General features: G+C 41.2%; 1 protein-coding gene across 4 annotated transcripts in view; it reads left to right on the forward strand.

Moving 5' to 3' along the window:
• arrb2a (arrestin, beta 2a) overlaps window positions 1–23,602 on the forward strand; it is a 52,269-nt gene that overhangs the window by 14,555 nt on the left and 14,112 nt on the right. For all 4 annotated transcript variants that reach the window (XM_084319624.1, XM_084319625.1, XM_084319626.1 and 1 more), the window contains exons 2-9: window positions 8,459–8,489; window positions 8,663–8,723; window positions 10,514–10,558; window positions 11,992–12,089; window positions 12,380–12,502; window positions 17,688–17,747; window positions 18,886–18,953; window positions 19,820–19,955. In XM_084319624.1, coding sequence (XP_084175750.1) covers window positions 8,459–8,489; window positions 8,663–8,723; window positions 10,514–10,558; window positions 11,992–12,089; window positions 12,380–12,502; window positions 17,688–17,747; window positions 18,886–18,953; window positions 19,820–19,955 — 622 coding nt within the window. The remainder of the gene's footprint in view (window positions 1–8,458; window positions 8,490–8,662; window positions 8,724–10,513; window positions 10,559–11,991; window positions 12,090–12,379; window positions 12,503–17,687; window positions 17,748–18,885; window positions 18,954–19,819; window positions 19,956–23,602) is intronic.

The following is a 23,602-nucleotide window of genomic DNA, read 5'->3' on the forward strand; positions in this document are numbered from 1 at the left end:
TGGATGCCTGAACACGAGAGTAACACCGATACCACGACTACCGTGGCAAGCCTATAGTATTAGATAAGAGCATGGGATAAAACGTGAGTAAACCTTGGTCGGTCATCATTCAGCAGGTGGAGAAAGTTGCAGGAATTAATGTTAAAAGGATTCGAAACTGATCCTGAATTGGCCTTCTTTGTCCGTGACAGGTATGTGTAATATCATGTCACAAGATCTTTACGATCTTTATGAGGCGGGGGTGCTCATGAGAAATGCAGTCTTCGTTCCGGGAAAATCCATTCCAGATTATATGCAGATTGATTCTTAGAAACCCCGGACGGCCAAAAGAAAACGCATACAATGGGATTTTTGCAAATGGGATTTTCTACAGATGTACCTCGGTCTGGACGCCCTTGGCGCTCAAATCGTATATTTCAAAGTGTCTTTTGCGCCACTCGTAACGTGACGCACAACGACGACCTCAAATCCTGAGTGACAAATCAGTCTGGACATGGAGGACAATGCAGAGAACAGTCCGTGGACAGACGCTGAAATAAATAGTCTGCTGGCCTGGCACTCTGGGGGATGGAGGCTTCTGTACATTTCTCAGGCGTCCGCGTCGGAAAGCCGCGTCACCGCCGGCATACGTAGTTACTGGCGCCTGCGTCGTTGCCACAGCAACCCGTGCAGTGCAGGCAGGCAGGTCGTGATGTCTGAACACACGGAACTGATCTGATCACTTGCAAATAACAGTGTGTGGACAGTCTGTCTTAAAGATCTGATTTTGAGAAACGAATCACATTTGTCTGCAGTCTGGACAAAGCCTTAGTGTTTTCAATCCTATAACCTTGTTAGTTTCCTGCCCTGATCCAGATGGTGTGAATGTGTTTGTGTGTGTTGTGTGCGTTAGGGTCTTAATATGGTAGGATACATGTTGTTAGACTTGTTGTTAGACTGCTTTTCTCTTACACACGTTGCTGTGTGTGTGTGTGTGTTAACATTTGCTACATCAGCGTCTGAATCTTACTAGCTGGATATAATGGCACCGTTGTTTTTATTATTTATTTTTACAACATATGTTTACTCTAAATAGCCTCAGTTAAAATGGAAAGTATTTGGTCTCCACACAGTGTTTAACATTGAGGAAGTGTAGGTCTGAAGCGTCAGCACCAATGACTGAGGTTCATAAAGCTGCCTTGACGTCATGTGAGGAGTTCCACCATGCAATGCGCACACAGCGCTCTTCTTCTGTGGTCTTCTAACATTCATAAAGCTGCCTTGACGTCATGTGAGGAGTTCCACCATGCAATGCGCACACAGCGCTCTTCTTCTGTGGTCTTCTAACATTCATAAAGTTCAAGTTTGTTTTTATTTGTTACGTATAAGGTACATGTACATTACAGTGAAAGCTGCCTTGATGTCATGTGAGGAGTTCCGCCATGCAATGCGCGCACAGAGCTCTTCTTAAATCAAATCTCGTATCGAGCGCACGAAGAAAATGCTGATGTGAGGACTTGCTAGCTAGGTAACGTTAGCCCCGCTGCTCCAACCTTAGTTGCCGGTGCGGGTGTGCGGTACTGACCAGTACAGCCAGCTGCCTCTGACCGAGGAAGTGCTCTGTGTGTGTTGCATTGTGGACTTTTGGAGACCACCCACATGATGTCACGGCAACATGTATTTATTAACAGCAGTATTAGGCAAATCCACTAAATAAATTGGCGTATGTTCTAACAAAATCGCCTCTTTGTACAGGCCTAATCAGAGTGAAATAGTCTCTTTGTACAGGCCAATCAGAGTGAAATAGTCTTTTATACAGGCCTAATCAGAGTGTAATAGTCTCTTTGTACAGGCCTAATCAGAGTGTAATAGTCTCTTTGTACAGGCCAATCAGAGTGAAATAGTCTTTTATACAGGCCTAATCAGAGTGAAATAGTCTCTTTGTACAGGCCTAATCAGAGTGTAATAGTCTCTTTGTACAGGCCTAATCAGAGTGTAATAGTCTCTTTGTACAGGCCTAATCAGAGTGAAATAGTCTCTTTGTACAGGCCTAATCAGAGTGAAATAGTCTCTTTGTACAGGCCTAATCAGAGTGAAATAGTCTCTTTGTACAGGCCTAATCAGAGTGAAATAGTCTTTTATACAGGCCTAATCAGAGTGTAATAGTCTCTTTGTACAGGCCTAATCAGAGTGAAAGTCTCTTTGTACAGGCCAATCAGAATGAAATAGTCTTTTATACAGGCCTAATCAGAGTGTAATAGTCTCTTTGTACAGGCCTAATCAGAGTGAAATAGTCTCTTTGTACAGGCCTAATCAGAGTGAAATAGTCTCTTTGTACAGGCCTAATCAGAGTGAAATAGTCTCTTTGTACAGGCCTAATCAGAGTCTAATAGTCTCTTTATACAGGCCTAATCAGAGTGAAATAGTCTCTTTGTACAGGCCTAATCAGAGTGTAATAGTCTCTTTGTACAGGCCTAATCAGAGTGTAATAGTCTCTTTGTACAGGCCTAATCAGAGTGTAATAGTCTCTTTGTACAGGCCTAATCAGAGTGTAATAGTCTCTTTGTACAGGCCTAATCAGAGTGTAATAGTCTCTTTGTACAGGCCTAATCAGAGTGTAATAGTCTCTTTGTACAGGCCTAATCAGAGTGTAATAGTCTCTTTGTACAGGCCTAATCAGAGTGTAATAGTCTCTTTGTACAGGCCTAATCAGAGTGTAATAGTCTCTTTGTACAGGCCTAATCAGAGTGTAATAGTCTCTTTGTACAGGCCTAATCAGAGTGTAATAGTCTCTTTATACAGGCCTAATCAGAGTGTAATAGTCTCTTTGTACAGGCCTAATCAGAGTGTAATAGTCTCTTTATACAGGCCTAATCAGAGTGAAAGTCTCTTTGTACAGGCCTAATCAGAGTGTAATAGTCTCTTTGTACAGGCCTAATCAGAGTGTAATAGTCTCTTTATACAGGCCTAATCAGAGTGTAATAGTCTCTTTGTACAGGCCTAATCAGAGTGAAAGTCTCTTTATACAGGCCTAATCAGAGTGTAATAGTCTCTTTATACAGGCCTAATCAGAGTGTAATAGTCTCTTTGTACAGGCCTAATCAGAGTGTAATAGTCTCTTTGTACAGGCCTAATCAGAGTGTAATAGTCTCTTTGTACAGGCCTAATCAGAGTGAAAGTCTCTTTGTACAGGCCTAATCAGAGTGAAAGTCTCTTTGTACAGGCCTAATCAGAGTGTAATAGTCTCTTTGTACAGGCCTAATCAGAGTGTAAGTCTCTTTGTACAGGCCTAATCAGAGTGTAATAGTCTCTTTGTACAGGCCTAATCAGAGTGTAATAGTCTCTTTGTACAGGCCTAATCAGAGTGTAATAGTCTCTTTGTACAGGCCTAATCAGAGTGTAATAGTCTCTTTGTACAGGCCTAATCAGAGTGAAAGTCTCTTTGTACAGGCCTAATCAGAGTGTAATAGTCTCTTTGTACAGGCCTAATCAGAGTGAAATAGTCTCTTTGTACAGGCCTAATCAGGGTGTAATAGTCTCTTTATACAGGCCTAATCAGAGTGAAATAGTCTCTTTGTACAGGCCTAATCAGAGTGAAATAGTCTCTTTGTACAGGCCTAATCAGAGTGAAATAGTCTCTTTGTACAGGCCTAATCAGAGTGTAATAGTCTCTTTGTACAGGCCTAATCAGAGTGTAATAGTCTCTTTGTACAGGCCTAATCAGAGTGTAATAGTCTCTTTGTACAGGCCTAATCAGAGTGTAATAGTCTCTTTGTACAGGCCTAATCAGAGTGTAATAGTCTCTTTGTACAGGCCTAATCAGAGTGTAATAGTCTCTTTGTACAGGCCTAATCAGAGTGAAATAGTCTCTTTGTACAGGCCTAATCAGAGTGAAATAGTCTCTTTGTACAGGCCTAATCAGAGTGTAATAGTCTCTTTGTACAGGCCTAATCAGAGTGTAATAGTCTCTTTGTACAGGCCTAATCAGAGTGTAATAGTCTCTTTGTACAGGCCTAATCAGAGTGAAATAGTCTCTTTGTACAGGCCTAATCAGAGTGAAATAGTCTCTTTGTACAGGCCTAATCAGAGTGAAATAGTCTCTTTGTACAGGCCTAATCAGAGTGAAATAGTCTCTTTGTACAGGCCTAATCAGAGTGTAATAGTCTCTTTGTACAGGCCTAATCAGAGTGAAATAGTCTCTTTGTACAGGCCTAATCAGAGTGAAATAGTCTCTTTGTACAGGCCTAATCAGAGTGTAATAGTCTCTTTGTACAGGCCTAATCAGAGTGAAATAGTCTCTTTGTACAGGCCTAATCAGAGTGAAATAGTCTCTTTGTACAGGCCTAATCAGAGTGTAATAGTCTCTTTGTACAGGCCTAATCAGAGTGAAATAGTGTCTTTGTATGGTCCTAATCAAAGTCAACTAGCCTCTTTATACAGGCCTAATCAAAGTCAAATAGCCTTTTTATACAGGCCTAATCAAAGTGAAATTGGCCCTTAATAAGCTTAATAAAAAGCACAATAAATACACATGAAAAAAGCAATAAATTAAATTGTGCCTTCACTTTAAAAGTGTGCATTGATCAAACTAAACCGAGAGGTGAAGTCCCTCCCCCTCTGCTGGACCCACACAGCACCCTGTTTCAGAACAAATATGAACGGTAGTCAAATAATCTTTTGATCCCGTTTGAATTGTGCCATGAAGTGTTGGGGCGATATGACCAAAATATCATATTACAATATTTTCCTTAGTATGTTAGTGTAGTTTTCCAGTGCAAATTACATTGTGATATATTGTAATACATTATTGTCATGGTGCTATTTCATTCAAGATTGACTGTTTTTTCTTTAACTTTTTTTAATTCAGATTCCTTTTATTGTCACTTATTTATTTCAGTACTTTACAGCAAGAAGAGTGAACATCTATTTATTGTGGTCCCTCGACTATAGCAGCTTCCAATAATAAAAATACAATAATTTTAGCATAGAATAAAATAAGATGACTAAAATAAAGATTACTATACGTATACAGTTCTAAAAAGTGTGCAGTGCAATACAATACATTTAGCATAGAATAAAATAAGATTACTAAAATAAAGATTACTACACAGTTCTAAAAAGTGTGCATTGCAGATCAGGATGTAGATACACATCTGCAAGGAATCTTTTTCTATAAACTTAGAAATATACAGATTGTATATATATGAGTAATATATATAATATATACAGAATTCATGGTACAACTCAAATGGGATCAAACATTTATTTGTTTCGCAATTACATACAGTATTTCCTTCCGAAATAGGTTCCCATGGTGGTTAGCGGGAGGGTGGAGTGACTTCGCCTCTATATAAACAACCATATCTGATCAAAGCAAAAACATGAATTGCACTTAACAAAAATGGCTTCTGTGGTCTAAGCCTGAACACAAACTAACATACCTGGAGCTTTGAATGATATGAGTGTAACACAAACTAACATACCTGGAGCTTTGACCTCCTGCAAAGCCTCACCTTCCCCCCTCTTTCTACCTTTTTTACCCTACCCTCCATTCTCCCCCCAATCCCATTCAATCTTGTTTGCTGCAGCTCAAATGTAACCCCTATTGCCCCACTTTGCCTTTTATGTTTTTGTCTGTGTTTGTGTCTTGTATGTTTGTTTTTGTTTTGCTGCCATTTTGGCCAGGTCTTGCTCGAAAAAGAGATCATTGATCTCAAGTGACTACCTGGTAAAATAAAGGTTTTAAAAAATAATTGAGTGTAACACAAACTAATAGGATAGGGGTGTAAGTAATGATGCGACCTCACATCGATTCGATTACGATTATTCAGGCAACGATTCAATGCATCATGAAATCTCTTCATTTGACCACGAACACATTAGAATCGATGCATTTCGATTAATCGATGCATCGTTACACCCCTATACCTGGAGCTTTGAATGATATATTGTAGCGCTAATAATTTGCCAACTTCTTGACTCGTTTATTTTCTTTTAACCCTTTCACTGCCACACTACCAGTACCAAACGGTTAACCCTTTCACTGCGACAATTCACAGAAGGTTAACCCTTTCACTGCCACACGAGACACGACAGCGGTTAACCCTTTCACTGCCACACGACAGAATGTTAACCCTTTACTATGACACAACCGACGGCGACCCCCCCACCCCCTCCCCCCATGTTAACATATTATATTTTATATATGATTTTTTGGAAAGACCAGATGAGGTCAGAGGAGTTTGATAGTATTTATTACTGAGGATGGCCAGATAATGTTGATATTTAAACTTAAAAAATTATAATACATAATAAATGTATACATGATCATGCAACATAAAAAAAATCGTTGTAGCAACGGTTTGGGAGAGGGAGGTAGGGAGGGGTTTTTGTGGTGTGATACCAATGTTGAAATTGAGAAGTTTAGACTTTAGTTTAGTTTTACAACAGAAATACAAATGTTGTTATAATGAAAGTACCGGAAAAAGGCACCGGCGGGTACTGATTCCCAGGTACCGGTTCAAATGTGAACGGTACCCAACCCTACAGCATGCCGTTCAGCAGTGTACTGTAGCGACGGACCCTCTCCCAGCTGTTGTGCTACCTGACTAGCTAGCGAGCTGTACCCAGCAAAAAAAAGCATACACAAATGGGAAATATTTATTTTTAAAGACAAAACGATACCATAGAATAGAATAGATACTTTTATTATCCCGTGGGAAATTTGACACTGCAAATCGCTCAACATTTAAACATTTAGACAGGACAGGTCACAAATTAGAATAATAACACAAATCAAATCAAGTTGCCTAGGATAAGAGTAGAGTAAAATAGGATAAAATTAAATGAAATGATATATACAGAAATAAATACAGTAAGAATATTCTGAGCATACTGAGCATGGGGTAAACAATTTGGTTATAATTATAATTTAAATCTAAATCTAACTAAATGAAATATGAAATATATATTCCAGTATTCAGTGTAACTAGGTGCAGTATGCTTTAGGTAGTGTATTGACCTCCTTGGGTTCCAATAAGACTTAGATCAATGTCTGGCAGCCGTCGCTGCCCCCTGTTGTGGAGCCTGGAGGCCGCTAGTCGCGTCCTCCTGCCACTATTGAGCTGCCGCTCTGTGCTCAGTGATGCAGTGAGGCACAGTGATGCATTATATAGTCTGATGGCTGTTGGAATGAAGGACTTCCTGTGCCGTTCAGTGCTGCATTTGGGTAGTGTGAGCCTAGCACTGAACATGCTCCTCCTGTCAGCCAAGTCTGTGTATAGTGGATGGGTGGGGTTTTCCCTGATGGCCTGGAGCTTAGCGAGGCTCCTCCTCTCCGCCACCCTCGCTAGAGAGTCCAGCTCAACCCCAACCACGCTGCTGGCCTTCTTGACCAGCTTATCCAGCCTGGTTGTGTCCACTGCTCTCAGTCCGCTGCCCCAGCAGGTCACAGCGTACAAGAAGGCGCCCGCCACCACCGACTCATAAAACATCCTCAACATCCTTGTACAGACATTGAAGGATCTCAGCCTTCTGAGGAAGTAGAGTCGGCTCTGGCCCTTCTTGTATAGTGCTTCTGCATGTTTTGACCCGTTCAGTTTGTTGTCGATGTGCACACCGAGGTATTTGTACACCTCAACCATGTCCACATCAACTCCCCTGATGGAAACGGGGGTCACAGGTGCACTCCTCCTCCTCAGCTCCACCACCAGTTCCTTGGTCTTCGCCACATTTAGCTGCAGGTGGTTTTTGTCGCACCATGTGACAAAGTCCACTACCAGTTCCCGGTATTCTCTCTCGTCACCGTCCTTTATACATCCCACTATCGCAGAGTCATCAGAAAACTTCTGAAGGTGGCAGGACTCTGACCGATAGTGGAAGTCTTTGGTGTAGACAGTGAAGAGGAAGGGAGAGAGGACTGTCCCCTGCGGGGCCCCGGTGTTGCTGACCAGTCTGTCTGACGCACAGCTCCGTAGTCCGTAGGCGCACGTACTGTGGTCTTCCCGTCAGATAGTCCACAACCCAGGACACCAGGGGGGCCTCTACTTGCATCGCCTCCAACTTCTCACCCAGTAGCCCAGGCCTTATGGTATCAAAAGCACTGGAGAAGTCAAAGAACATGATTCTCACAGTGCTCCCCGGCTTGTCTAGGTGAGTGTAGGCTCGGTTCAGCAGGTAGATCACGGCACACTACATTAATGAAGACTGTGAAATGGAAAATTCTTAAAATGCTCACATAAGATGGAAATCAAATGGAATCGTAGATTTGGTGAATGGTTACTCCCCTAGTAACCTTTAATTTAATGACCTTGTCAGTACAGCAGGAAGACTCAGGACTGGGTTCAGTATTCTGTCAAATTGGGAAAAGTTACAGCAACAAACTCGGTTCCTTTTTGTCTTTCTCAATGATTAATCCTCTCTTCCCACTCTCACTTCTTTCTTCTCCATCCCCCCCTCCCTCTTTTACCTTGTTTCACAGAGTCTTCAAGAAATCAAGCCCCAACTGCAAGGTATCTCTATTTTTGTCCCCATCTCTTATTATTTATTTATCCTTTTTCTTTATTATTATTATTATCTGTCTGTCTATTTCTCTTTAATAATTTATTTTATTCATTATTATTATTATCTTTTTATATTTGTCCTCAAATAGTAATCATGAGCTATGATTTGTCCCTGTCTCCAGGTCACAGTTTATCTGGGAAAGAGGGACTTTGTGGATCATCTAGACCAGGTGGACCCAGTAGGTGAGTGAAGGGAGTGGAGATGTAAAAGGATAAAATAAAGAATTTACTTAATACAAAACCATGTATCAAGAGCCATGTGTAACCTGTCATAATCAAGGAGTACCAGTTAGTGGCACGGTGGCGCAATGGTTAGCACTGTTGCCTCAGCGAGAAGGACCTGGGTTTGAACCTTTCTGTGTGGAGTTTGCATGTTCACTTCATGTTTTGCATGGGTTTCCTCCTGGTTCTCTGTTTTCCTCTCACACCAAAATACATGCATGCTAGGTACATACTCCTGCCATTGCCCTTGTCTAATGTACTGGCATTACAACTGGAGTTGGTCCCTTGTCTAATGACCTGGCATTACAACTGGAGTTGGTCCCTTGTCTAATGACCTGGCATTACAACTGGAGTTGGTCCCTTGACCAAGGTACTGGCATTACAACTGGAGTTGGTCCCTTGACCAAGGTACTGGCATTACAACTGGAGTTGGTCCCTTGACCAAGGTACTGGCATTACAGCTGGAGTTGGTCCCTTGACCAAGGTACTGGCATTACAACTGGAGTTGGTCCCTTGACCAAGGTACTGGCATTACAACTGGAGTTGGTCCCTTGACCAAGGTACTGGCATTACAACTGGAGTTGGTCCCTTGACCAAGCTACTGGCATTACAACTGGAGTTGGTCCCTTGACCAAGGTACTGGCATTACAACTGGAGTTGGTCCCTTGACCAAGGTACTGGCATTACAACTGGAGTTGGTCCCTTGACCAAGGTACTGGCATTACAGCTGGAGTTGGTCCCTTGACCAAAGTACTGGCATTACAGCTGGAGTTGGTCCCTTGACCAAGGTACTGGCATTACAGCTGGAGTTGGTCCCTTGACCAAGGTACTGGCATTACAGCTGGAGTTGGTCCCTTGACCAAGGTACTGGCATTACAGCTGGAGTTGGTCCCTTGACCAAGGTACTGGCATTACAGCTGGAGTTGGTCCCTTGACCAAGGTACTGGCATTACAACTGGAGTTGATCCCTTGACCAAGGTACTGGCATTACAACTGGAGTTGGTCCCTTGACCAAGGTACTGGCATTACAACTGGAGTTGGTCCCTTGACCAAGGTACTGGCATTACAGCTGGAGTTGGTCCCTTGACCAAGGTACTGGCATTACAACTGGAGTTGGTCCCTTGACCAAGGTACTGGCATTACAACTGGAGTTGGTCCCTTGACCAAGGTACTGGCATTACAGCTGGAGTTGGTCCCTTGACCAAGGTACTGGCATTACAGCTGGAGTTGGTCCCTTGACCAAGGTACTGGCATTACAACTGGAGTTGGTCCCCAGGCGCCTGTCTGTGGCTGTCCACTGCTCCTGAGTGGTTTAGCATTGGGTCAGAGTAAGAATTTACCCACAGGGACTAATAGTGTAACTCGCCTTACCTTGGGTATTGCATCACTGTGATAATTATAATTATAAACTGTACTTGTATAGCAGCCCAAAGTGCTTCACAGCAGTGATGTAGACACAACATAGACATGTGTATAAAATTTATAAGAATTGATATTAAAACCTCCCGGAAAAACTTTCATAGAATTCTGTCATTAAAATCTATAAAGAAGATTGTAATAGATTTCTTAATGATTATGATAGATTTCTGACATTAAAACCTATGAAAGACTATTAGCAGGTTTCTGACTAAATAAAAGCAATGCATAAAGTGCAGACATGGAATGAGTATAAGAATAGATGGAATAGAATAGAAATAGATTAGCATAAGATGGACGGATACTGATGTGCTTTTCTTTCTCCCCTCTGGCAGATGGAGTGATCCTGGTGGATCCGGAGTATCTGAAAGACCGGAAAGGTAGGCACTGCTGACAACCCTGTTGGCTGTTGGTTTTCTTGTTTTCATGTGTGTGTGAGTGTTTTGATACGGGTGGTCTCATGTGTCAGCCTGTTGAAACAGTTTTTTTTCACCCCCCCCCCCCCTTTGCGAAACCTGACTCAGCCTGAGAACACTCAGGTTAGCCACACTACAGGAATGGGCGACTGTGTTTAGTATGGCTGCCGCTATAAATTAATTTATCCCACAACGCAAAGGACATTTGTTTCTGTTAGCAAGTGTTGGCGCTAACATTTGTTTCTGTTAGCAAGTGTTGGCGCTAACATTTGTTTCTGTTAGCAAGTGTTGCCGCTAACATTTGTTTCTGTTAGCAATTGTTGCCGCTAACATTTGTTTCTGTTAGCAAGTGTTGGCGCTAACATTTGTTTCTGTTAGCAAGTGTTGGCGCAAACATTTGTTTCTGTTAGCAAGTGTTGGCGCTAACATTTGTTTCTGTTAGCAAGTGTTGGCGCTAACATTTGTTTCTGTTAGTAAGTGTTGGCGTTAACATTTGTTTCTGTTAGCAAGTGTTGGCACTAACATTTGTTTCTGTTAGCAAGTGTTGGCACTAACATTTGTTTCTGTTAGCAAGTGTTGGCACTAACATTTGTTTCTGTTAGCAAGTGTTGGCACTAACATTTGTTTCTGTTAGCAAGTGTTGGCGTTAACATTTGTTTCTGTTTGCAAGTGTTGGCACTAACATTTGTTTCTGTTAGCAAGTGTTGGCACTAACATTTGTTTCTGTTAGCAAGTGTTGGCGCTAACATTTGCCACCAAACATTACGGCTGCTCTTGTCGGCTACCAAATATTACAGCTAACACTAGTTGGTGTTTAATCAAGACACTGTTGGCACTAACATAAGCTACCAAATGTTGCATCCAACGCTAAGCTACGGTTAGTACTATATATATAATATACACCCTTCTACTTTACTGAGAGTTACATATCATTCAGTTAAGACGCACTACGGTTAGCTACAGTTGGTAGTTTAGCATTGGATGCAACATTTGGTGGCTGACGTTAGCTCAAGTCTTTGTTAGCTTATGTTCGTGCTAATGATCGCTAACAAGCAAAAGAGGATGTGTTGGATGCTTTGTATTGTGGGATTGATTGAGTGACCTCATTAATGGTGGCAACCGTACATGACACATTCCCACATTCCTCCCCATCCTTCATTGTCTCCTGTCTATTATTCCTCTTCCTCATCTTCTTCTAACATTTCCTCCTTTGTCTTGTTCCTGCCCTCTGTTTGGAATTCTTCTTTCTAATCCTCTATCTCTTCGTCCTCCTCTCCCCTACCCCTTATGTCACATCCTCTCTCCTCCTCCTCCATCCCTTCTCTACCTCCTATTCCTCCTGCTTCTTACTTCCTCTGCTCTTCTTCTCACACTTTCCGCTTCCTCTCATTTTGTAGTCTTCGTCACCCTGACGTGTGCGTTCCGTTACGGGCGCGAGGACCTGGATGTGCTGGGCCTGTCGTTCCGAAAGGATCTGTACATCTCCACCTTCCAGGTAGAGTTTCTGGAAAAATATCTGTCCAACTGTCCAATTCCAAGATGGTAAGTTGGGACTGTTGTGAACATTTATAGTTTGTGTGCTTTTGGGGAATGTATCACGTTCCAAGTGCTTTGGGATTCTCAAGGGTTGGGTATTTTTTTTAACCCACCGTTGAACCCCAACCTGACAAATTCAGGCACACATGTCAACCTCTACTTTACTTTCATGGTCTTCTGTTAGGGCTGTGTGTCTGCGCTGATTTAATTCTGATTCACACGGTTCTGGTTTGATTTTCACCCTTCCAGGCATTTCCCCCTGTCCCAGAGGAACACAAGCCCCCTGTCCCAGAGGAACACAAGCCCAACAGCCGCCTGCAGGAGAGACTGCTCAAGAAGCTGGGCCAGCATGCACACCCCTTCTATTTTACTGTGAGTAATAGGGGTGGGACGATACATCGATCCAGATCGATATATCAATCTAATTATCAATGATCCAATAGGATCGATGCAACGTAAAAAGATCAGTTCATATCGATACTTTTATTTTGAAATCCCAAGCGCAGCTCTGGCAGGTGGATCTGCGTGAGATCATCACGCAATATGTGAAAACAAACCATCTGGCAGCAGTAACCGCACGTTAAATGCCCCTGTGTGGGAAGACGTTACAGCAGGGCTCCTCAGTGCGCCTATTTGGTCACATTTTGCGACCCAAAATAAGTCTCCGCTTTTTTTTTTACCGCAACGGGTTCTATGAGTCTAACATGCTTTGCATCCTCGCCATTCGTGTATGCCCACGTCGCCGTAAATACCGAAATTAACGTTAACCGCTAGCGCTAACTAATCTAAGCTAATATTGAGCTTTTTTCCACCTGGTCTAAGCGAAACGCGAAAGAAACATCTATCAGACCTGCTATTCTTGCATAGCAGATTTTCATTGGCTATCGATAATGTTCGCAGTTTTGTTGAGTGGCGCGAGATGCTGTAAAGACATCAAAGCCAAGGTCCTTCACAAACATCCTTCCTCGCGTTTGAAACACCTGCCGGATTTTGGTTGTCATCGTTAGCTAAGGTAAGTCAAATATGTTTCATTGTGTTTGTGTATACTACTAGTTATAGGCTTTATTATTTATGTTGGCTGAATTTCCTGAAAATACACTAAATTGTCCTGTGTAACCTGAGGTAACTTAAGTTAAGCTAACTAACATCTCGAATAGCTAATGTTACAACGAAACGAACAACCGGACTCTCCCGGGGGAAAATGGGGGGGGGGGTTGGCATGTATGTCGGGGACGTGAACGAGCTATGATGATATCGATAACCAGGGTGAACACTACTGTATGCATACACAGCTGCAATTAACGTTGCATCTAGCTAGGTAACGTTAGCTTGATACACATTGCCACCTAGCGGTTTTGAGAATACACTGCTAGCCAGTCTACTTGACTACAGTATCATCCAATACTTTTTAATGTGTAACGTTATATTATATTATAATTAGCGGCTGGATTTGGTCCTTTTTTTAATGGTTTGGGATTCGGCTGAATCCTTCACAAATATTGGACAGAGTAACGTTATATTATATCAATTAGCAATGTGGAATCGGCTGGATTTTGTCCTTTTTTTTAATGGTTTGGGATTTGGCCGAATCCTTCACAAATATTGGACCGAATGTAACGTTATTTAATTAACAGTTTTTTACCATTTTATCTATGATTAATAATGGCATCACTCATAGCTTTCAGCATCTCCTCACCTTTTATTTATTCTTTATACTCACCATTCATTTTAAAAGCTTAGAATAACAGCTATTTGTCTCATTTGTATTTTAATTCAAGTGAATTGAGAAACATGTTTAAAGTGTTTAATAGTAATCATTGGAATTGAATTGAATACTAAAACTAAAAATGTCTCTTTCTTTCAATAGCAGAACTATGAACCTAGGCCAAAGTATCATTTAATAGCCCTGAAGTCAAGACCATTGATGAGGGGGGTGGTTAACTGTTTAAAATGGAGCTGGCTGCAAGAGACAGTCGAGGTAGAAGGAAACACACTAACACTGGATTGTTTTTGTAAAACTGACCAACCAGGGAAGGTCACTTGCAACCTGCAAGCAGTGCAGCAGTCTGCCACTCAACACCACTCAAGGGAGAGCAAGCATTGTCCAGTTAATGTGAAGCTCTGTAGAAACATCAAACTCTCAAGCATGAGGTACAGAAGCCAACTGAGACATAACCAAGAAGCTGAGATGGAGAAATGTCACCACCTTCATTCTCAAAATCCACCTGGAGAGCAAAAGAAAAGCAAAAGAGTCCATTAGTCCAACTGCAGCCCTTTGCAGTAGGCAAGACTTCCAGAGGAGGCGGTTACAGGTGTTGCACAATCTGGTTGCAAAGAAGAAAAGATAAGGTCCTAACGTTACAGTGTTTGAGCCAGGATGACTTGGGAGGGGTCAACATGACTCCTTAAAGGGGAACTATTTTACTATTTCTTTCACTATTTGGGCACATTTACACAATTCCTGTGAGTCTATGGAACACCTCTGTAATATATATATTTTTTTTATTCATTGTTTTGTATTTCTAATCAAGTCCTCAAAAACAGCATTTTTCTACCTCAAGATCTCGAGCTGTTTTGAGCCTGGGCTCCTAAACCACTGCGCCGGGCCGGCCCCCCTGAACATTAACATGCAGCGGTGTCTTTGTGACATCACATATAGGGCACATTTTCAAATGACTCAGTTCAGTGAGGGTGAATATTGTGAGAGGAGAATTGGAAGAATGCGCCAATATGAGAATTTTGAGACATAGATCATATTAATATAAGTTCACATAGCTAGGAAACAATGCTAAACACTCAAAAAGGCCATTTATAAGATAGTTCCCCTTTAAAATATTTTAGGGGGACACTGAGATATTTTATTCATTTTCTTTGTCCCTCTCCCACCTTCCTCTTCCCTGTGAACAGTTCAATCTATACAAATAAAATGATTAATTCAAATGGAGTGTTTATTTCAATGGGGGGGGTTTGAAAATGTTCAGTTTTTTTTCTTAACACTTTGAGTGCCAGCAGGGGGCGCACGATTTAGCGCTTGAGTGCCAACGCTCTATTCAATGGGAGGGCGAGCACATTTGCAAATGCATAAACTATATTTTAAATTATGGCTATGTGTCTAATACGCCCGTCGCTTATCAATGACTTGCTTGCAGTCAACATTGTCGAAACGGATTGTTTTTTCATCTGTACATCTCCGTTTTATACCATTTTGAAAAATGCTCGTTTTTGAGAATTTACTGCAGGAATCGCCCTTTACTGGAATACACAAAAAACTGTCATTTTTCAGCCTATTTATGAATCGTTTTCAAATAAACGCTAGATTATCGATAGTATATGTGTACTTATGCACGCTAGAGAAGCGGGCTGAAAAATCGATTCTTATTTCCTGATCAGCACACACACACACATACGGGACACGTTGATAGATCTGTGAAAAAAGCTCAGATTATCCCAAGACTGGTCAAATAGATTCCTTACCTCAGATCAGATGTTCTCCAAAAAGATTATTCCAATTCCTGATCGCCATTCCAAATATCGATCGCGTTTATTGATCCAACGCTGGGTGCTCGAACACATATTCCACGCTGTTCTGAGGGACCACAAAGACTGCAATCGGCACGGATTACATGCCTGACAAGTAAAATGTGGATTCTGGATTTTCTTTTCCCCATGCGTTTTCATTCAGTCCAATTCAAAGGGTGCATTACCATCCGGGAGACGATAGGGGGCGGTATTTTCCCTGTTCGAGCTCATAGACAGCCCCAATGATAAGGTGAGGCTAGAATGATGAAAAATTTATGGATTTCGCTAATAAAAGCAATAACGATTAAATAATGAGATTTCTCGTCGTTGGCATGAACTAACGAGATTTCTCGTGGCTGGCACTCAAAGTGTTAAGGCGCAATCACATCCCTGAATAAACATTTAACTTCATCAGCTGAAATATATAAAATCATTAAGTTTGCTATAACCATTCTCCCTTTCTCTGTGTGTGTGTGTGTGTGTGTATGTATGTGTGTGTGTGTGTGTTCGCGTCGCAGACCAGATGAGGTCAGAGGAGTTTGATGGTATTTACTGAGGATGGCCAGATAATGTTGATATTTAAACATAAAAAATATAATACATAATAAATGTATACATGATCATGCAACATAAAAACAATTGTTGTAGGAACGGTTTGGGAGAGAGCGGTAGGGAGGGGTTTTAGGTCGTGTGTTGCGAGTTCCAAGAAATGGAACTTAAGTTTCTTTAATAGGATGTGAAATTTTTTAAAGCTCAATATATCAAAATGTGGCACTTTACAGTGAACAGGAGGTCTATTTGTATTAAAAACAATAGATTGTTTTTTATTTAAATGTCTGGAAGAGCTAGAAAATGTCAAATGATATTTTTGTTTCCTTTTTTGAGTTGATATAATTGTTACTGATTGTGTTAAATGGGCATATGATATCGTCTCATATCGATCGCAGGCACCTGAATCGAATCGTATCATATCGTGGCAGACTTTGTGATATCTGCAAATATCGTATCGTTGTCCAAATAATCAATATTGGGGGACCCTGATGGAAACAAGACAAACGTCTTTCTCAGGTCTGCATCCCCTTAACAATTGTATGTATTGAGCCGTACTGTATTGTACCCATTCTGCAATCTGTTAAATAAAGTTTTCATTCATTCATTCATTCATTCGTATCGTGATGAAACTGGTGATTCCCACCCCTAGTGAGTAATATATACACCCTTCTACTTAGGGAGTAATATATACACCATTCTACTTTAGAGAGTAATATATACACCCTTCGACTTTACTGAGAGTAATATATACACCTTCTATTTTACTGTGAGTAATATATACACCCTTCTACTTTACTGTGAGTAATATATACACCCTTCTACTTTACTGAGAGGAACATATCATTTAGTTAAGACACATTTATACATACTGGATATTAGGGCTGACCCCTATTAGTAGAATAGTCGACTAATCGGTCGAAAGGAGCCGTAGTCGACTGCCTACCTCTTAGTCTAATGCAAAAAATAAAAAGAAATTGTACGTTTTTTTCTTTTTTTTTATCATTCTTTCCAAAAGAAAAGAGGCCTAGAAGCGTGGCTAACGCTAATGGCACGCATACCAGAGGCTAACTTCCTAAGAAAACGGGCACAGAGGCACTGAACGAGGATTTTAACCCATCTAATGAACACACTAGACTAGACAAATATCAAGATGTATCCATCAGTGGACCAATTGCATGCTTTCACAGAGGACAAGAAGCCTTCAGTCGACTCCTTCAGACATTAAGCACCCACAGCCCAAATCGAATGATTTTTATTATTTTTTTGTCATAGTCGACTAATAGTCGACTATCGCCTAATTTCGGCCAATCAAAGTCGACTAACCAAATCCTTAGTCGGGGACAGCCCTACTGGATAATATGTATGCATTGATGATGTGTACAGTAGTTTTCTGATGGGATCATTTCTCTTCTGTTGTGATGATATTTAAAGTATTCTGATTTATAATATTGACCATAGTTTTCTTTCCTGTCCTTTTCTGATTTAGATTCCTCAGAACCTCCCCTGCTCGGTCACTCTACAACCAGGACCAGAGGACACTGGAAAGGTACCACATACACACACACATACGCTCATACGCACATACACTCATACACACACTCATACACACATACACTCATACATACACATACATTCATACACACTCGCATGTACATTTTCCTATCCTTAATAGAATGTATGACTTGCTGTAACATGTATTTTAATAATTGTATAATATAAAAAGAAAAGAACGAACCTTACGTCTTTTACTATTATGTACTCTGCTACCATGTCTATACTACTATCTACCATGTGCCATGTACTATGCCTATACTACTACCTACTAGGGTTGTGGACATTTCTCGACTCTAAGATGCATCGCGACGTCGACGATTCGATGCAATGATGGAACATAATCGATTATTTAAAATAAAAAAAATATATATATTTTTTTCTTTTACTCTTGCTAGCTTTTATGTTCTTTTACAATGTAGCGCTTTGGGATTTGCTCCACAAATATAAAGCGCCCTACAAATCAAATCTATTATTATTATTAAAGCTAGTGCTCTGGTCATGCATCCACTCAACTCGTAAAAAATACAGCATCAGGCTATTCTAAAAGTATTATTTGATACTGATACTAATAAAAAGAGTATTGAACCGTTTTTTTTACCGCTGGGTATCGACATACCTTTTTAGTATCTATCATGAAACACTAGTAAAGACATTTATTTTGACATTCTAATTTAAGAACTTTCTAAATAAAAGTAAATTTATCTTGTATTAATTTATGAAAAAGTAGCCATGTGCAGTAATATAGATTATAAATTGAGGATGTAATATATTATTGAGCTGCATCGTAGAATCGAATTGTGGACAGCTGAATCGTAATCGAATCGTGAGACCAGTGAAGATTCACAGCTCTACTACCTACTATGCTAATATATCTATACTACTATGCACTCAAGAGTGTAGCACTCGGATTCTAAACTGACTAACAACGCCCTTATCTGCCAGAGGTGTGCCCATCCTGCTGACTTGTTGTACACAATTTGTAAGTTGCTTTGGATAAAAGCGTCTACTCGACTTGGCTGTTGTAGTATTTCATGTTCTCCTCATGGCTTGTCTTTCCCCCTCTCTCTCTCTCTCTCTCTCTCTCTCTCTCTCTCTCTCTCTCTCTCTCTCTCTCTCTCTCTGCCTTTCAGGCATGTGGTGTCGATTTTGAGATCAGAGCTTTCTGTGCCAAATCAATAGAAGAGAAGATTCACAAAAGGTGATTATGCACTTCATACAGTAATGAGTCGCTTATTATGAGTTATGAGTGATCATGAACATGGAAAACCTTGTTTTTTTACCAACATTGTTGACCTATATTTCACCAGCTACCTAATGGGAGTTCCAGCCGTGCCCAGTACACATGATCTAATGTGGTGTTTTCAGGCTGCTGAGAGAACAGTAGAGCTGGGCAAGATATAGAATATTTTCGAACTGATATTGTATTGTGGACTTAATAATAATGGAATAATAATGCAAAGAAATCGAGAACTGTGATACAGTTTTGCTGCCAAAATAAATGCTGAAAAGCAAATGCTAAGTACTAAGAGATTTCTCACAAAAACATGGTGATGTGGCCGAGCTCTTGAGACACAGAACACGTCTCCATGTCCGACTAGCATGTCCTCCTCACAATAAAACAATAGGATTCAAGTAGAAAATCCCCAAAGTGGCCCTTTTAATTGTGCTAACCACAAGACGGTCTGTGTGATTGTTTTGTCCCATCTCTGCTGTAATAGGTAGACGGGCGGTGTGTCAGAGAAGATGTTTTTTTTTTTTATATCCATAGATGTTCCTAAAGCATATTGAACCTCTGGTATTTGAAAACTATTCATTGTGTGATTTGATCTGTGGATTTAAATGAAGCATTTATTGTGTGTGTGTGTGTCTCAGTCTGAGCGACTATATGCAAATGTAGGAACTCTGCATGCCTAGTGATTCATGAGGTACAGTTAGTACACCCTGGAGAAATTGTATATATATACACGCCAGAGGTGTACTAACCTGTTCAGTGAATACAAATTCAGCATTTAAAATATATGCGTGTGTTTTTGTGTGTGTGTGCACTTGTGTATGTGTTTTTAGGAACTCTGTGCGGCTGGTGATCCGTAAGGTGCAGTATGCCCCAGAGAAGCCTGGCCCTCAGCCCATGGTTGAGACGACCCGCAGTTTCCTCATGTCTGATAGATCCCTACACCTAGAGGCCTCGCTGGATAAAGAGGTACACACACACTACACCTAGAGGCCTCGCTGGATAAAGAGGTACACACACACTACACCTAGAGGCCTCGCTGGATAAAGAGGTACACACACACTACACCTATGGCGCTTTTCCACTGCATAGTACCTACTCGACTCTACTCTACTCTACTCTACTCTACTCGCTTTAGGTACCTGGTACCATGTTGCTTTTCCACTGCAGGTACTAAAATAAAGTACTCAGTTTGTCTCCGTGTGGGGAGGCGGGGCTGCTGGTGATCAGCATGAGAGCTCACCGAGTGAATCCACAGTCACTTGATCCTCAATAGGAAACCAACCTAGATTTACCCTGAAGGACTGGTTCTGGCCGAACTGTTCGTTATACAAGTATCACAGAGACATTTCAAATGTACTCACAGTTGCACGAGGGTTTCCGACAGAGATACGGGATGGTTTGAAAGCTCGGCGTTGCTAATAAACATTTTAAATATTTTTTATAAACTGCTCAAAACGGCATTATTTCCGGTGTTGGGTGCATGATGCGCATGCGCTGTGATCACACCAGGCAGCCAACAACGCTGTAACGTTACCAGTCGCGTCTATTTGCTAACGTTAGCATTAGGTAATAACCGGTTTAAAATGGATGGTGATTACCTCACGTTGTGTCTATTCTACTAGCATTAACGTTACTCGTACAAACAATCAATAGCGAGTTATATTGAACCCGCTATGTACGATAGCCATGCTAAAACGCTAGGACAACATTAGCACATTAGAACATTCCTTCCACCGTTGTGGAGCTTAAGCCTTAACAAGTCAGCGATCTTTTTGCGAGACTAAACTCTCCGCTCGGTGGCAAATTGTGTTGATGTCGGTTTTGTTTAATCAATAAATGAGGCAGAATATACAGTGACTGTATCGTTTGTTTATTGAACTTGTGCCTGCTGCAACCATAATGAAATCCTATGCGAGACATTAAAGATGGCGGCTGTCTGTTTTCGTTCAGACCAGTTCAGACTCTCCAACTAGTGACGCGTCTCTCTTCTGACCAATCAGTGGTCTGCAGTGTTTCACGTGACTTTTATAGTACCAGTTCTACCCGCTTGGCTCGTGCTTGGAACCAGACTCGAGCAGGGACTAAAAAAGTACCGAAAAAGTACCTGGTACCAGCCTGGTACCAGGTACTTTGGTAATGGAAAACCGAAAATACAGAGTAGAGTAGAGTAGAGTAGAGTAGGTACCATGCAGTGGAAAAGCGCCACTAGAGGTCTCTCTGGATAAAGAGGTACACACACACTACACCTAGAGGCCTCGCTGGATAAAGAGGTACACACACACTACACCTAGAGGCCTCTCTGGATAAAGAGGTACACACACACTACACCTAGAGGCCTCTCTGGATAAAGAGGTACACACACACTACACCTAGAGGCCTCGCTGGATAAAGAAGTACACACACACTACACCTAGAGGCCTCTCTGGATAAAGAGGTACACACACTACACCTAGAGGCGTCGCTGGATAAAGAAGTACACACACTACACTTGGAGTTAGAGTATGAATTGGACTTTAACCTGTGGAGGGGCGTTGGTTATGGGCTAGAGTTCACCAGCTTCCTGGAACTGTTATGGGCCTACAGCTATTCAACCAAACCGGTGTGATGAACCTAGTGACATCGTTTCCACCCCCCCCCCCACACACACACACACTCTCCACACACATCCAAGCCAGGGCCCATATTTATCCCACTTCTAAGAATAACAGTGCCGACCTACGACCAGTGCCCAGGTCACATGGCCAAATGCACCTCACTAAAGTCTGGTCTTGGATCAGCACTCCTACTTTATGATGTTTGATAAATACAGGCCCTGGGCTTCTATGTACCTTTTAATGGCACAAGGGATAGTTGCATCATAGTCTGTGTATTCATAAACATTAGATTAGATTACATTCACATTTATTGTCGTCATACAGCACAATGTAAAGTAGTTTGGCATCCGACCAGAGTGTAACGGTAACGTGCAATAGTAATTTACAATATACATGTGATTATACTGGGTAGGGCTGCAATGATTAGTCGACATAATCGACAACGTCGATTATAAAAAATCGTCGACGAGGAATTGTTGCGTCGATTAGTCATTAAAAAAATATATATAATTATTATATATATATATATATATATATTTTTTTTTTGCACTACCTATCTTTGTGAAAGTGGCTTCTCAGTTCTGGTCCAGCCAGCTGAAGACTTCTTAGCTTAACATGACAGACCGACAGTAAGTTTGGGGGAACTAATGGGATAACTGGGGATGTTGATTGGTCCTGACAAGAGTCTCAAAGCAACTCTGAGGTCATGCTCAATGTCCAATCTGTTCCTCTGCTCTGTCTTCAGCTGGACCAGAGCTGAGAAGCCACTTTCACAAAGATAGGTAGTGCAAAAAAAATAATATATATATATATATATATATATATATATATATTTTTTTTTTTTTTTTTTTTTTTTTTTATATAATTTTTTTTCGATTAGTCGACTAATCGGAAATTTTATCGACAGATTAGTCGACTACCAAAATAGTCATTAGTTGCAGCCCTAATACTGGGAATAAAATATATAAATTAGTACTACTGAATAATAGTGCTAATCAGATGTAAGTACAGAGTTGTAGTATTAATATGTACAGTGATACAGGTATAAAGGGATATGTGTACAGATACGTATAGTGTCTACATATATGTAAAAAGGATTATATACAGGTGTGTACAGACTGATGTGGATAGATATCTATATGGTAAGAATAAGTATATATATATAAATATATACACACGGTATATACAGCACTATTGTACATGCTATCATACAGAGTTATACAGTTAGACTAAAGTATGAGGTTTGATTATTATGATTACAGTGTAGGGCAGTTGTAGACAGTGAAAGCAGTAGGTAGGTATAAATTGAGTATATGCAACAGTCCATGATTGGGATGAGAGATGTCCTTGACAAAGCTGCAGGTCCAAGAGAGGTCCTTGGAGATGTGGACTCCCAGGAATTTGTAGCTGGAGACACGGTCGACCTCAGTCCCGTTGATATGGACGGGGCGTGCATGCCGGCTCTAGTCTTCCTGAAGTCCGCAATGAGCTCCTTGGTTTTCTTGGTGTTGAGGCCCAGGTTGTTCTTCCTCCCTGTGGGCAGACTCATCATTGTTTTTGATGAGCCCCACCACTGTTGTATTGTCTGCAAACTTGATAATGGTGTTGATGCCATGTATAGGAGTGCAGTCGTGGGTGAAGAGGGAGTAGAGAAGGGGGCTCAGCACACAGCCTTGCAGGATGCCAGTGTTCAGGGTGATGGTGGGGGAGGTGAGATTGTCTATCCTAATAAACTGGGGTCTGTTAGTTAGGAAGTCAAGTATCCAGTTGTAGACAGAGGGGTTAATGTCGAGGTCCTTGGTTTCCACAAGGTCACCACGTTTGGAGATTAGTTTGGAGGTGATAGTGGTGTTGAATGCTGAGCTGTTCATGCAGTCTCACATGGGTATTGCTCTCATTTCAGATATTGTTTGAAGAGGTGTGTTTTTAGTCGCCGGCGGAACATTTTGGCCTGGCGGTTTCAGCTATCCTCACTGTGGCCCCACTGGATAAACATGAAAATGTTTTCTCACTTTCACA

The sequence above is a fragment of the Notolepis coatsorum genome (assembly GCF_963971535.1).
Source record: "Notolepis coatsorum genome assembly, chromosome: 8".
NCBI lineage: Eukaryota > Metazoa > Chordata > Actinopteri > Aulopiformes > Paralepididae > Notolepis > Notolepis coatsorum.